Below are 16,560 nucleotides of genomic sequence, written 5' to 3'. Positions count from 1 at the left end.
GTATGACATGATAATATGACACACTTACAGCTAAATAATGTACTGTAGCTCGACACCACCACACTGTAAAAGAGCAGAACATTTGCTCTGATTTCTAGGTATAGTTAACACCAGTAAAGGCTTCACTGCAAGAATATATGGTGCTTAAATTCTCCAACACAGAATTCTGCTTTTTATAAAGATCAGATCATATGTGTAATCACTACTTGTACCTGACTAAGGATTTTGTCAGTCAAATTCAGATTTGGTTGTTGAACACGAATACTATTCATGCCTCGTTCTCAAATCGAGAATCTCAGTCGACTGATGGTCTCCAATGACTCCGGTCTTCGACTTTCAGGGGGCAGCTCTGGTGATTTACCATAGTCGAGCTGTTGTTTGGGCTTATTTGTTTAAGTTTTGCTTCATTACTGCCTATTTAATTTGTCGAGTTAGAGAGGTGAAAGAATACCTATACGTTTACATCTCCGCTTTGGTTGTTCTGTAGCTAATTTTATCAGGCGTCTTGGTAGAAATGGGTGCACTGTGCAGACGGATAAAAACAGAGACACAGAGGCAAAACTTGCAAGAACACAGGCACAGAGGCACTCAGGCACACACACATGAATTTGCATGTGCAGACATACTACTACACACACGCACACACACACACGCACACACACACACACGCGCACGCACGCACACGGACACACACACACACACACACACACACACACACACACACACACACACACACACACACACACAGAGCCAGTCGAGCAACAGATACGCAGTCTCACCCAGCCTGGAAATCCGTTAAGACTGGGGGCTCTTGCAGAACAGCTCATCCATTCTGCTTTTGATCTATTCCCCATCTCCAGCCTGCAAAGTGCAAACTGAGAAAAACAAAAGAGGAATGGGGACTGCTGTACGTCTCCGAGAGACCAAACAAAGGAGAGAACTAGAGACACACACAGAGGATGCCGGTGTGTGTTGACTAGTGATGTTATTCTCCGCATCAACAAAGTCAATATGAATTTCAATATGTAGTCCCAGATTCGGCACGGGGACGAGAAGTCTGTGCGGCAGGTTGACGAGCCAGTAGGATCACGTTAATATCTTATTGGATCTCATAAAACGTGTTTGGTTGCAATTCAAAATAGTTCGCTCTGACTAGAGCCACAAAATGTGTGACGTGTCCGTTCTGCCCGTAACATTGATTTGTGTTTGGTCTGCACTCAGGAGGAGGCAGTTGCATTGAACCTTGTTGTTGACCAGATTACGATTTTCCCCCAATCTCAGTGAATTTCAGTCAAGGTGCAAGAAAAGTAAAAAGTGAAACATAGAAGTCTTGCCGGAGAATATGTCAAAAGACCACTAATGTGACTTGTAAACAATGCTGCCCATCTTCCCCCGCAGTCCCATGCATTTACATCAACGGCTGTATCATGAAGCAGACAAAGTCTCCGCCGCTGTTACATTCTCGCTTAAAAAGGACTCTATGTCAGATGGCATTAGCTTTTATATGCATACACACTGTACAGAGCCTTGCAATCAGAATCAACTCTATTCACGTAAGCAAGCAAAGAGCTCGTGTCTCTTCAGAATGCATACAGCTTCTCTGACCTCCAGGACTGTCTGCGGCACTCAGGACATGTATTTTACAACGGAGACAGCTTTGTGTGCCATAAACTGGAGGAGACAACGCCGCTCATAAACCAATCTATGGCTTTTTGCGTCTGAGCATGACTGACATTAGCGAGAGGGCATTTATGCCGTAACTAAACTTTATACAGCTTCGCCACATCAGGGCCCTCCTTCTTAACAGGGAACACGGAACTTGGACAACAGCAGAGCTTCACTGACACCAGAGCGTTTTCTTGACTTTTGACAATTTCATTTGATTTGTGCGTCTGATGTGTAAATTAAGTCATTATTTTATGCCGCCGCCACTGGAACAATATGTGTCACAATGCAGAGACAACGTGAGGGCTTCAGTCAGAGGCAATTACTCAATTCAATTCAGGAAAATGGCTTTTGGACAATCAGCATTCTCAGTCAGAGCAAAAGAAGAATGGAACTCAGTTCCCAACCATATCTGCACAGGCTGCAGTATTTTTTAAAACAACTCTTAAAACATGGCTCAGGACAAATCAGTCATGAGATCATTGACCTTTGGAACTGTTTTCTAACATGGACACTATGTCATGTATATGTTGAATGATGTTTTATATGTGCTGTACTGTATGTAAATCCTTTCAGTTGATTACTGTTGCAGTAACTGTCGTAGTGTTGTATTATATAGTGTTTTTAAAAAAATTGTTTCCTGCCCAGGGACCGCAGATGCAAATTGACTATAACTAACGATTATGTTGCGCATGACTCCTGCCAAACAAAATAATACACTAAACGACAGCAATTAACATAAAGAAGGAGTAATGCCGGGCTGAACATAACACATGAAGAGAGGATTTGAAAATGTTTGAGGAAACGATAGAAAGGACCACACCGAATTCATGTTTCAAATCTGAGCTTCCAAGCTGTTGAACAGAGCAACTTCGCTCTTCACAGAGAAATGAACAGAGACCGGGGAAGGGATAGCACATGAACAAGGTGAACAAAGTGAAAGCGAGTTTAATGGATGATCTTTGGAAGTTCATCTCACAGAACACAGACACACACCACGTACGACAGCAGAATGCTGACAACAAGACCCCACCGTGGTGCTCAGCCCTGATGCGCCTTTGAATATTGTTATTGAGATATGGCTTGCAATAAAATAACATATTTTATAAAATTATATACAAATATATATATATATATATATATATAAATACAGAGAAGAAAATAACTCCTCTTTCCAGCTGGCTTTATTGTCCCTTGAGCTGATGTTCAGAGATGCTCTGCAACATCGAGTACAATTTCATTTAACAGTGCAATAATACGGCTGCATTGCCGACTGGCAAATGAACACTGAATTTATACTACAGACATTTCCTTCCCCCTGCTGGTAAATAGCAGCTTTCCATTCAAGTCTTTGCCCCCAAACAGTCAATACTGTATACCTTCCTTTGTTGACTGCCGCATCGGGTACTACCAGGAGCCTTTTCTTCTTCTTCACAGATTCTACTTTTCGCAGGCATTTCATGAATTTTGCAGGAGAACCTCACCAGGAGTCCCTATTACGCTCTGACCCGGATATACGCACACTTAAAATGATTCAAGGCTCAACCCCAATGGCACACCAGAACACCTTGTTTTAGGAGGTAATCTGAAGCACGTTAACTTCTGATGGTTCCTGTGGCAATGTAAAACTTGCTGTAATTATTATTTGCACTTAGACAGCCGTAGCAGACTTTCTGTCTAATTCAGACTCCGTCTGTTCGACTGTGATTCACGCACGCAAAGAGATTGAAGTATGTTTCAACTGCACAGCTGCAGGAAGTCAGAGGGCTGGCGCAGTCTCCAAACTTACCCTAACCTTAATGTCAGTAGCTCAAGCAGCAGCACTTGCGTATTAGCCCATGTATGTCTATCAGACCTGGTTAAGATGTACTCATCTCTGCTGGAGCCCGAGGCAGAGAAAGAGATCCAAGGAAAGTCCTGATGTGCTGAGATACACCGGGGTCCTATGATAATGTCCTTCAAGGGACGGAAAAAAGGGTGGAGGCAGTCTTGAATCTTTCAGCCGGCTTTGCCCCATCCCACACCTCTCATCCCCTCACATTTTCCCTTTTCCTCCCCTCCACTGCGTTCCTTTCCCTCCCTCCTAACCTCACATTGCAGCAACACAGAGAGAGAGATAAAAAAAATGACTTGAGTGCATTTGCATCCACGGCAGCGGGAACGGCGAGAGTAATAGCGCTCTCAGAGATGGGGTGGGAGCAAAGAACAGGGGAGGGGGAGGAAAAAGCAGATTGCCGTAATAAACATAGGAGCAGCGCTGCCAGGAAATATATAAATCCAATAGAAAAGAGGAGGAAATTGAACAAGCACATTCAACCTTTAGCCGGAGGAAGTTATGTGTGAACCGCTCCAATAATTTCCGCGCTAACTGAATTGGCGCACATGCAGTTTGTATGACAGCATGTGTCCAGGTACTCAACATTCCCTCAGATACTGGAAAAACAGATTAGGATAATCTCCTTTTACTTCACCACCTCTGAATACCTTGACAAAAGGCCTAGACAAATAAAATAACTGCCTCATGGATTTGTTTCTCTGCGTACTAGTCAAGTTGCAGTTTAAGTCCATGTCTGTCCAGATTCACCAGACTTATATTACACATGTATCAAAGGCTGAACGAATCTGATATAAAGTGTATTTGCAGAACATTATGTTTTTTGTGAGGTTTGTGAGTGACCCTGACCTTGGAACGCCTCTACATCCTCGAGTCCACGTAACGCTCGTGGCTAATTCAAAGAGATTTCTTCGAGGCATTTCCTGAGATAACGCAGTCATGAGGATGACACGGATGAACAATCTGAAAACATCACATCTCTGGCCCCATCTGTCTCAAGCGTGGAGGCATACAAAACAATATGGTTGTAAATGTTCATATGATCATTTGGGAAATTGGAAAGGATGTACTGGGAGAGTTCTAGATAATTTAACAGGTTATTGAGGATGTGTTCATTAGGATTTACAGTGGGGTCATACAAAGGCACAGAAAGGAGAACATGGGACTCAAACGTGTGAGGGAGACTGCATTAAAAAGATTGATATCCAAGGTTACAGAGAGTGTATCCTGCTTATTTACATCGGATGAAAAAATGTCTGGAGCTGTAGCTGCTGCTGCTGCTGCTGCTACCGAATATAATATACTGTAGGAAATGAGGCAAAATAGCCAAAATGAATTTGATTGCAGATTTGAACATGGCTGGAGTATTCTCTACCTAAGCTCCAAACCTAATCAGTTCTTTGTATTTAGGCAATTCATACGGAGGAGTGACACTCGCTTTCTATTTCAATAAAACAGCCCGGGGCTGTACTGGGCAAATTTGTTCATTTGCCTAGGGAGGGGGGAAAAAAATCAAAACCCCTTTTCAAGTTATGTTGATGGGATCAGGGGAGCAGAATTTGAAGATGGCATTGAACAAAGTGAGGGGTTTTGTGCAGCTTCAGGAATAACTAGCACATCTATGGTAAGCCCCAGTTACACGACGAATACCTCAGACTCCTTTATTTCCTTAACATTTGTTTTACAGCTTTGCTAGTTCAGCTCATTTCAACATTGCAAGCCTCATAAGATCAAATCTTGAATGTGCCACACTGTCAGAGCTCTTGAATGTGCCACACTGTCAGAGCTAAATCTATTCTCAAGCATCGGCTTTTGTAAAGCACCTGTGGACTTGATAATGAGAATGATTTCCCTTGAGTCACGCTGGCGTGGGCCCTGGGCATTCTTCCTCCTCTGGCCAGTGTGCCCTGCTGTGACCTACTCATAACCCACTCTCTACATAGCCTCTTCCAGTCTCTCCAACCAACTCTGTCACTTCCAATATTACTGTCTTTCTCTGGTGTTTCCCTCTCTTCTCTCTCTCAGGTGGTTTCTTTACCGAAGCCGGGATGTGCCTCCATCGTTACATTTGATTAGTGATTCTGTGCATCCGCAGATGAATTGGAAGCGTTTGCAGGTCACCGACACCCTGCAGGGCACAGAGAAGAACATGTATTGATGCTGCTCTCACACAACAGAAAGCAGCTCGCCTACACAGCAACTGCAATGATTACTCATTTCATAGCTCCCTCCAATTAACAGGCGTTCTGCTGTCAGTGAGCTCCACGCAGAAAACGCGGGCCAGTCTGCGGAGGCCAGGGGGCTGGAGAGAGGCTGGACTGCTCTGTCAGTATGGGGTGTGTGTGTGTGTGTGTGTGTGATGTGGCGCGGTTGGCTGGCAGGCTGCAGTGTGTTTGTTTTGGAAAAGACTTGGGCCTCTGCTAAACATGCAAAGATGGCAGTGGGCTTGTTGTGTGTGCAGAGCCTAGAGGCAGGCAGCGGGGGCTGGCACCGACAACATCACTGCTCTCTCTTGCACACACACACACACACACACACACACACACACACACACACACACACGCACACACACACACACACACACACACACACACACACACACGCACGCGCATACACAAACAGGTGGTCAGGTAGACCCTGTCAGTGGTCTCACAGCCCAGAATCCCCATAAAGTGAAAACAACTCATACGTCTAAATCAACCGCACAGAATTTCTAGCATCAAGGGTTTGAGTTGGGGAAGCTGCTCCTGCAGGAGAGAAAGACAAGCAGTGTGTGTGTGTGTGTGTGTGTGTGTGTGTGTGTTCAGAGGAACAGGTTGAGTTATATTAGCCATTTGTATATATCCAGATACATTTACTGTTTTATAGCGCTACCCCTGGTGTTCACACCATCTGGAGGATATGCACTCAGAAACTCGCACACACAATTCAACCAGAGCTCTTTGTGTTACGCTCCTTTATCCTGCTCATGACATTGGTTTGTGAAAGGACTTAACAGAAGGATATAGGGGACTGCAGCCAATTCTCTTAAAGATAACATGATTGGTCATTCCAAGAAGAAATGGTGGTGGAGGTCAATGCTGTTGCCCTCAGCATTCGGTGTGGCGACAGCTAAAATAGAGCAGGTCTAAAAATAAAGAAAAGGAGAGTCCATGCTGTTATTTTATATGCAGAAATATTGTTTTACTGTTTATGGTTCTTGATTTCCTATTTATCTGTTCCACTCCCTGTCTGTCGGCCTCATTTACTTTCTGTCTGTCAGCCTCTTGTCCTCTACCCTCCTCACTCTTCTCCTCCTCTCCCTCGCTCCACCTGCCCCACGCTCCTCCTCTGTGAACGGTTGTTGGTAACAGGTGCCAGCGGCGCCTCGGCCAGAGCACAGACGACGCCATGCCAACTTCTTACACCATCATCATAGGCCTTACCTGGCTGTCAGCACAGGAGCAGCTGGGAAAATTACTTTGCCTGCCAAAACTCAACAAATAAAGATTATTACATAATTCAGCCACATCATACTCTGGGAAATAAGTTAGGCTAACCAAGCTGTCGTCTGAAATGGTTTTCAAGCTTAACACGATTGCCGTTTTTTTGCTTTTATGTCATGTTTATAAACTGTGGTTATGGTCATTTTCAGATGGTATTGTAGCACATCTCTCACTGTGAAGAATTTTGCATCAGAACATATTTTGTCAAAGTCCATTTTCCAATATTTCAATGATAAATTATTCAAACAAATGAACCACCTTGTGGTTGTATCACACAGTTTATATCCATGTCTGTCCAGACTCATATGATTTATGTTGATATATGAAACATTCTAAAGGATTAATTAAAAGGTATCAAATATTTTGGTCAAATTGGATTATAAAGAATATTCCATTTGTTATTTTAGTGTTTTAGTTTTTTTGTGATTTTTTTCCAATTTGCTTAATTTTCACACATGTTGAACTCAGCAGCACAGAAGGTCTATACATCCACCACAGGTGGTCATCAGAAAAGTGTTTTTGCCGAACATTATGACGTCAAAATGAAGTCGACCTTTGACCTTTTCAATTTCAAAAAATGTACTCAATTCATCATTTAATCCTAAAAGAGTTGATTTCAATTCATTTTTTTCATAATTAGTGTGTGAAAAACATGTTTTGCGAGATGCAAACCTCATCCTTTGATCACCAAAATCGAATCAGTTCATCCTTGAGCTTAAATACAATTTAACAGCTAAGCCACACTTTGAAGAAATTTCGACAGACGGACGAATAATCTGAAAACATATTGCCCCTGGCGTAGCATTCCCACCCAAGGGCTTGACAATGCAAACAAGTTCTGTGCCAAAAGTAAAGCTTTCCACTACGTCAATCCTACACTCCAAAGATGTGTGTGATGTGTGTCCTTTGTTTTGTTTTCATACGATCCTTGCTGAGGAGTCTTGAACTGGTGGGCACAGAATCAGGGACAACCAATGATTAATATGCTAATCAGAGCTGCATCAAAGACACAAAGGCAAAGCACATCCAGTGACTGGTGCTCAATACTCATTACGTTATAAAGTAATGCAGAAAACACCCCGTGACGCTGCCTAACTAGACAGATGAACAGATAGATAAAAGTGTGTGAAGTGTGTGTGTGTGTGTGTGTGGGGGGTGGGGGGTGGGGGGGGGGGGGTGGGGGGGGGGGGGGGGGGGGGGGGGTGGGGGGGGGATGCCTGCTGAAGAAATTCAATTTGTGACGGTTATTGGCTGTAGAGTGTGAACCCCCAAGGAGCTGATGGTCACACATGTGAGGTGATCTATAACGCAGCCACAGGGTGCGAGATGAGAGGACGGTGCGCACCGACTGGGGAAACAAAGAGGAAGTGTGGTCAAGAAAAAGAGGTCGGTGGCTGCGATGTGCAACAATTACTCTCTCTCTCTGAAAAAAAAAAGGCTGGATGGAGGTTGAGAAGTGACGTTTGTTTCTCTTTTCAGGTTGTATTCTTTGAATGAGAGATGTGCATTTACGGTCAAGACACAGCGTGGGTGTTTCAGACTGTGATACTAAACCTCTATTTTAACAAAAATAAAAGACCAAAGTATCAACTTGACATGTGCTGATTTGCATATATTCTGCTTCAACTCTGTGCGTAGGTGAGAATGTATGTGTGTGTGTGTGTGTGCGTGCGTGTTTTAGCAGTAAGCCAGGTCGCTCATCTGTGCCAAGGCCCTGGCACCTCCAGTATCTGCATGGCTGAAGGAGCCCCAACCAAACAGCATGTGGGAGGTGTTCGTCAACAAAACAGACAGACAACACCCCCATCCGGCCCCCTCTCGAACACCTCGCTCCTCCCAGTTAACATAACTGGGAGGGCTGCCTCATCATACTTTTGGTTGAAATCATCTCATTAGGCCCGATAGAATTACCCTCCTGCTTCACCGGCCCAGTGCCAGTATAAAGATCGGACATGGGGAGGCACAGACAAGGTTAATAAAAGGCAGATGGGCCGCTGTCTGACTCTTTTACGGGTTGCAGGTAAGATTTTTCTCTCAATCAGGCTGGAACCGCAACCCTCTTCAACAGGGACCGCCCCAAAAGAAATGAGCAAATGTTTTCAAACAGAGGGAAACTCGGTTATTCCTCTCTGTGCTGTTGGTCTGTGTCTTGTCTGTGTCACAATACAATAACAACAGCTGCTTAAAATGCTGTAGATAAGAAAGCACACAACTATCTTCTGCTGTGACAGTTGTATTATGGATAAGTTAATAACTTATCTGTCATCGCTGCGTTCATAATGCGGCGATGACAGGAAAAACACAACACTCAGGGCAACAGGGAAATGCACGCTCTAACTGTTAGGATGAATGGCAGGTATTTCCAGGGGGAAATACTACGCATAGTTTGGTACTGCACCATGAAAAAGCATTAACTTGAGGGATTACGGTTATCGCTTTACATCAAGCATCGAGCCTTAAGAGGAAATGTGAAATATTGAGCCCTGGCATTTACAGAAAAAGCTGAGTTTTAGGAGCAAGCTGTGCAAAAACTAGCAGACAGTATCAGCTACTGAATGTAAAAACAATGGCATTCGAAAACGGTCTGTGCTATTCACTCTTTATAGGACACACATCACAAGTGAAGATGCCAGCAGATAGTCAGGTGTAATCCTTTCATTGTGCTGTATGGACTGAACGAGAGAGAGAGAGAGAGACGCAGAGACATTGAGGGGGAACTGAAAAAAGAAGAAGAACAACTACTGTTTTCAGATCAGTTGGATAAAACCAAAGCAGCATGTGTCTACATGTGTTCACAGACGAGCGTCTACTGGCCACAAAACCCCAGATGCAGAGAGCTCGTCTATTGTGTCTCCTCATCACTCTGGCATTCAACTCCAGTGAACAAACCGATTAGATGTGAGCGCTGCAAAGCGCAGCCACAGCATCATGAAATGCATGAGACTGTGAATGTTTTTCCACCACAGATGTACATGCACACTGTATATTTTCTATCCCCACCAGTAATTTTACTTTTTTGTTTACAGTGTGCACTGATATCAATATGAAATGATCACTTAATCTGGTTTCTGCTCATAGCTTGCCTTTTGCAAAAACGCAGGTGGCCATTTGCCATTAAAATGGGTAAACTACACTAAATATCAATCCATGCTTGATTGTTCAAGACTCTCAGAGACAGTTTTTTCATGGCAAAACTTGTAGCGGCTCATAGCCGACACTGTCACGTACATTTTAAACTTTGTCCCAGACAATACCAAGGACTGTGATTACACGAAAAATTGGCTACTTCTTTAAACAGGGCTGGCAGAAAAACCACAATCCATAAATAATACATGTATTCATATAGCTCACCCATGTACACTCATCCTCTATATTTTGTGCATTTTCCCCAACACTTGGTTCCCCATTATAATCCTATCTATCCTCAAATTACTGGATATTGCTCAGACTGCGATATCTGTCACAACATATCAGCGAACAAAATGAAAACTTTTGGCTGATCTGATGCTATTTTTTATGAATATTTCAGAACCCAGCGTCACACAGCTATTACCATAAAAGTAAACACGGCCACAGCCATCCTGATCTACACCTCTATCACTCGGCTATCAAAGGCGTCTGCTGCTTCTGTGCTGATGTTTACCTTCGAAGCCTTTTTGCCTTCCAGCCATCGCTCACATACAACTTGTACTTTTTTTTTTTTACCTGGGAGAGTTTTACTGCTGGTGGCGTTTCAGCTCCACTGGAGTGTTTGGAGGTAGCTGTTGATAGATGGGAGGGTTTATCGGGTAATTACTTTGCCCACACAGCCAGTCATTTGAAGCAATCGTCTCAATGTCTCTACATGCTTTACTTGACTCCTGGTCACTGACTGGGCATGAAGAGGTTCTCAGAAATACATACAGAACTTGAATTTTACAGCAGTTTCTATACTTAGACATTATCACTGATGGCAATTTTGATTATGCGGTTTATGTACATTACAGAGTATCAAACAAAACAGCACAGTTTCTGGAAATCAGTCTATCTGATGTCTAACGCATGTCAATTTGTAAATCCTTGACGTGAGACACTGGAAACCTCTTCTGTAATGTCACCAAGCCCTGAACAACGTGGCACCAGAAGTTCTACCATCCATTAACATTAACAGACAGTACTCTAAGCTATTCAAAACCTGTTGTCACTTATATTTAATTATTAACTACTTTCAATCTTTCTTATCCTTGTAAATGTGTTTAATCCTTAAAAAAAACTCTGTAAAAATAATTTTGAAACTGTTCCCTTATGTGGAACTGAGGCAAAGAGATGTCAGGGGAGACCAGTTTCAGAGATTGTGCAGGGTAGTTCAGGGCGTAGACTGAAACGCCTGGTGGCGTATGCGGAGTAGCTTCACCAAATGAAAGAGCAAAAGGTGCAAAACAAGACTGTTTGTGTAGGAAGCTGAAAATCACAGCATCCACCGGGGCAACAAATGACTGGTATTGATAATTGCTCCCCACAAAATCCCTGCTGATGTTGAAACAAGTCAGTACAAATATTGGCATAGTAAAATACTACTCGTGTGATTCTTTGTTCCATAATCTCAAATGAGTACCTAATATGTATTCAAAACTACAGACATATCCGTTAAACCAAAACCAAAAGAAGCAGCAGCACCAAAGACAACACTTGCTGACTTTTGTTTTTATCTAAATGGATTTTCTGTAAAGATGCCTCTTTTCATCCTAGGGATTCCTAAGATGTAAAGTTGCAACAGATCCCCCCCCCCCCCCCCCCCTCTTTCTGGAGAGAGTGTTTCCAATTGGTATTACAAAGGACACAACGTGATCAACAGTTGAGTATTATATTGTGCAAAAAAGAGTAGGCATGTCTTGTTTCTTAGTGAGCTAGTGCAGTAATGCCAACTGAACGTCAGTTTTGAACCCAGGGTTCTCTCCCTCGAGTGAATGCCCGTCCGAGGTTGACTTCTGTTTTACCCCGTTTTCAATCATTCGCCCACTTAGCTTTCTTTTCCTTCTCCGACAACGGGGCGCCCCTTGTTCTCTTTGGTTGCATAATGTCAGATGAACTTTCTTTGTGCTGTAAATCAAGCCTTAATTTTCTCCGGGGAGATTCCGTGCCCCTGTGGCAGACAGAATTGCATTTTCCAAAGCGAGGCTTGTAGGGAATGAATCTAAAAGCTGACAATGTCGGGATTCTTCAGCTATTACGTCTGGCAATCGATATTAACTTCATAATGATAAGTAAAAGCGCACCTACAGTCCACCCACACAGGTGTTTTTTTTCTGACAAATTCTTTTCTCATGACAATGTGCGTGCGGACAAATTATTAGACTGACAGCTGCACTCCTCTGTTGATTTTGTAGCACCCATTAGAGCGGGATCATTGTTGACCCATTATCCCTCTTATTGGTGCTCAGAGTTTTGTGACATCATGAATTCACCAGCATAGTTCCACCCAGCGCCGTCGAGTCGTGACAACGGAAGTCGAAAATGTTTGCACCGTGACTCATGTAGACTCATGTTCAGATAGTTCCTGGAAGTTCTTGGCGCGCATTCAAATCAATTTTTTGGTAATTAGGAGTCAAGTCAATAGTAGTTAGAATATAGCAGACCGACCTGCCTATGTAGTTACTCTCTGTTCTTGATTCGATTCAGATGTGCTGATAATATACAATCTGATTATTTAAACGTCTTACCCTTCATAAGTGCAACACAGACGGTCCATTGATCCATTCTGCTGCTTCTCTAATGCGCTGCTGCTCACGTCCGGGAACTATTGAGAGACTCCATGATCTGCCATTGCTGGGAAAAAAAACTGGTCCATTGGAGTGAACGGAGTTGTCTCGACTCTCTCTCTCAAGGGTTCTGATGGGGATTGTCTGCACCATGAGACATCGGTTGAACAAACGTTGTCAAGGCTCCCTGCTGTGCGATCCAGATTGCGCTACACCACTGCCATAAACACAACTGTAACATTTGTCACCCTACTGGGATCGGGCCTGCGCAGGAGTGAGTGCTATGTGTTCAGCGATAATAGTAGAAGGAAGAGAAATAAATGGAGGAATCCGTGTGGGCCACCACAGAAATACCAGACTATTTATATGTAAATTCTTTTGAAGCAATCAAGTGAACTTCACACGGTACCAAGGCTTTGCTGATATTGCCGGAATCTATAGCGTGTGATCAGTTTGCAGATAACACCAACATCTGGTCTGCAAGACTGGGAGTTACTTTACCTGCCTTAGGCCATCCCTGCTGTTCTGCATGATCCTCAGGCTGTAGTTAGACCGCTGGCCTTTGCTGTTGAATTCGATGTGGCCCGTTAGACCTTCCAATTCTACCTATCCAACACAGAGACAGCGGCATGTTAAAAGACGTCACCACAGAACCTTTTCCTGCTTCCCTCCTAGCAGCACCAATAATGGATACGATTCAAGGTTAAAGCTGCATGACTGGATCAGCACCAGCTTTTTGAAGTATGATACATTTAGAAAAATGTCATGAACAAAAGACTGTAATATCTTCAATTTACAGCAAAATAGGCGAGCTATTAGTCATATATTCTTTCCCTGAAAGAGAAAGACAAACAGTCTGATATCGAACATGTCTCATTTCAAGAATTGTCATAGCCCAGTTCACAGCCATTTCATCCTAATAGGAAAGAACATTTTATTCACTGACAGCTCATCTTTTTCTTCCCTTCTCCATTGTCTCACAGTATAATGAAGAGTGGAGACTTTACTCTAAAGCTAAGCTAACGGCTCGTAGAACAGGAAACACTGTTTTCCTTTCTGTGTGCTGGTTGGTGTTTTATAACCTGAATATTATAATATATAATGAGGTACAAAACATACTAGATAGTAAGCCCTACAGGTGCTGGTAGTGAGATTTTGTAATCTTTGAAAAGAACCAGGATAGCTGCTTCTAATTATTTCCCAAAATGTATGCTGAGCTAAGTGACTGCTGGCTGCATGTTCATATTTACTGTACAGACATGACAGTGGTATTGATCTCCTCGTCAAACACAAGAAAGCCAATAACTTTTTTTCCAATACTGTAACTCGATTCCTTTTAAGAAGACTCATCCAGCAAAGGCAATCTTACCATCCTCAGGTAATTCATGAGGCTGGTGCCGTGCTCCCAAATCTTGGAGGACTTGCAGGAGAGCTGAGTGGCGCCAACGTTTTGGCTACGGTTCAACTCCTGGACCGCTGCCACCACCGCGTATACCGCATCAAAGAGCAGAGCCGAGGAGAGCTGCAGAGGAAAAGGAAGGGGGGGGGGGGGGGGGGGGGGGGGGGGTGGAGAAGGTGAATACATTATGAAACACGCACACTCACACATAAAGCTGCAAAAACACAAAGTACCCAAACTGCGAGTGTAACATGTCGGTGGTAAGCGGTCAGTGAGGGGTTAACCCATCCCTGGAGTGGCATTGAGATTATTCCATTAGATCATTAGAAAGACTCTGATCTGCTGACAGTGTTGAAAACCAACTCTCTCTCTCTCTCTCTGAGACTCTGTCCTTCCTACTCTTATCCGCACTGAAGCTGGCACACCCTGACTATTCCAATTACCGCCTTCCTCTCTCAGTGAGGGCCAGAAAACAGTGGGAGAGGCAGCTTTTCCTCTCATCTCCCCCTATACAAACAGCCTCATCATCACTACCACCGCATCCTGCTATGTGCATTTGATTAAAATGCATGATGCCCAATATTAGAAAGTAGGGGGAAGTCAAAGATTCACTACTGCATGTCTGTGTAATGGAACTAGAGATGAAATGGCGCTGTTGTTTGCTGGATATATTGATATAGGGCTGAGAGGACTTGTGATGCATATTAAGTTATGGAGATTAAAGATAATTACAATCGAGCATTAAACTGCAAATCTGTGATGTATTACAGCCTTCACTTGGCTAATATAATTAGTGGTTGGACATTAAAAGCAACACGATGTACCGAACCAGCCCAAGAAGACATTGCAAACATGAGTGTGAAATATGGGAAAAACACTTGGTGTTTAAATATGAATTGTCAGTATTAAAAGTCAGTATTAAAAACTGAATGGAAAACGTTACAAATGTTTTTTCTCATTATATTTCACTCAAATCTACTAATATCTGCAATGTGACGCAACAGACAGCTTCTAAATTTCATTTCACTCTGTACGTCTCTCACTATCTTTCTCTGTAGCATATTCAATAGTTAGTATCAGTAGGTAAATATTATGTAACTTACAACAGAATATTTGTAGGCACGGAACCGTCGGAATCAGTATGGCAAACCATTTCAACATTTCAGCCATTTTGTTCAGCTAGATTCTAATTTGAAATAAGAAAAAAAAAATAATAACAGAAAATTCAGATATCTGAAAGATATTCTTATAAGTAACAGTTACATTAATGATATCTATAATTCCTTTTACTTCTCATAATATAATTTTAGTGACGCAGAAAGTAATTTCCACCCAAAATATCACTGTAGATTGGGATCTGCAATGCTGAAATTAATATGGTAATTGGGGGCAAAATATTTGAGAAGAAATAGAAGATAATTAGAGTGACATGTGGAAATAATATGCCAATTATGACAACATATCCATAATGGTTTGCTGACATATCAAATTAAAAAAAAAAAGTTAATTCATGTGAGTTATCCAAAGTTAGTGGAAACATTCTGAAATGTCTATATTAATTCTGGCATGTCAACAAAAAAGCAAATTAGCCATTTTCGCTTGGAATATCATCTTCTCTGCCAGTGGTGTACTCCATTTGTGCCACCATGGGCTGCACTCACAATTTCAGTCCTGGTTCACAAAAAAATAATAATGTGCCTGACATCTTTCAGTCTGTGGATTTGTTTGATGTTCTCGAACGCAAATACATTCATGTCTTGTGTGCGTACTGACATTGTAGTCTCAGATGAAGATAGGGATTATGTCTGTGACTGTGTGGTTACCTGATGCTAATTCAACAATATCATCACAGAACTGCAACACATTCAAAGGCCAACAATAATTAGTCTCCTGTAAAAACCTCTTCTCCTGGGAACCCTTCTGTTTAAAATGTCACAACCTGCAATATTTCAGATGAACTTTTATGATCAGTAGGCCTGCGTCAAGTCTTTATCTTTGAATAAATTAAATCCCCTTGCTCTGCACATGTAAAGAGGTCACTTGTATGCATTTATTCCGTATGTGAGCCCAACAGTTACATTTCCTCAAGACCTAATTACTGTTAGTGAAAAGACGGCATATTATCTATGTGCATGTTTAAACGAGTTAATCACTTCCTTGCTCTTTCCCCTGCTTATTAGCTAATTAGTCACAAGTCCTAATTGCTGAAGGCTCAGAAGAATCCGAGTGACCCGCTGTGCATGGAAGATCTTTATTTTTTCATGCTCTGTTCAAACTATTCTCAACCTGTTGCACCACTCAGCCTGTATTAAGCAGCGTGTGGTGATGGGCGCAAGATAATTTGTTGAATTTTTTTTAATTATCTCTAGGATTAATTCTTTAATTGCTTTTACTCAATTTCTGAACGACAAGGTTTTTTCTGACAGTGGCTTTTTTTGT

The 16,560-nt window shown here is 42.6% G+C and overlaps 1 protein-coding gene across 6 annotated transcripts in view; it reads right to left on the bottom strand.

Annotated features, from left to right (window-relative positions):
* grik4 (glutamate receptor, ionotropic, kainate 4) overlaps nucleotides 1-16,560 on the bottom strand; it is a 234,857-nt gene that overhangs the window by 29,373 nt on the left and 188,924 nt on the right. For all 6 annotated transcript variants that reach the window (XM_035622334.2, XM_035622333.2, XM_035622331.2 and 3 more), the window contains 2 exons: nucleotides 14,092-14,244; nucleotides 13,224-13,328 (listed from right to left, as the gene is read on the bottom strand). In XM_035622334.2, coding sequence (XP_035478227.1) covers nucleotides 13,224-13,328; nucleotides 14,092-14,244 — 258 coding nt within the window. The remainder of the gene's footprint in view (nucleotides 1-13,223; nucleotides 13,329-14,091; nucleotides 14,245-16,560) is intronic.

The sequence above is a fragment of the Scophthalmus maximus genome, chromosome 11 (assembly GCF_022379125.1).
Source record: "Scophthalmus maximus strain ysfricsl-2021 chromosome 11, ASM2237912v1, whole genome shotgun sequence".
Taxonomy (NCBI): Eukaryota; Metazoa; Chordata; class Actinopteri; order Pleuronectiformes; family Scophthalmidae; genus Scophthalmus; species Scophthalmus maximus.
Note: the sequence above shows the minus strand (reverse complement) of the source record. Positions and strands in the feature narration are given on the sequence as shown.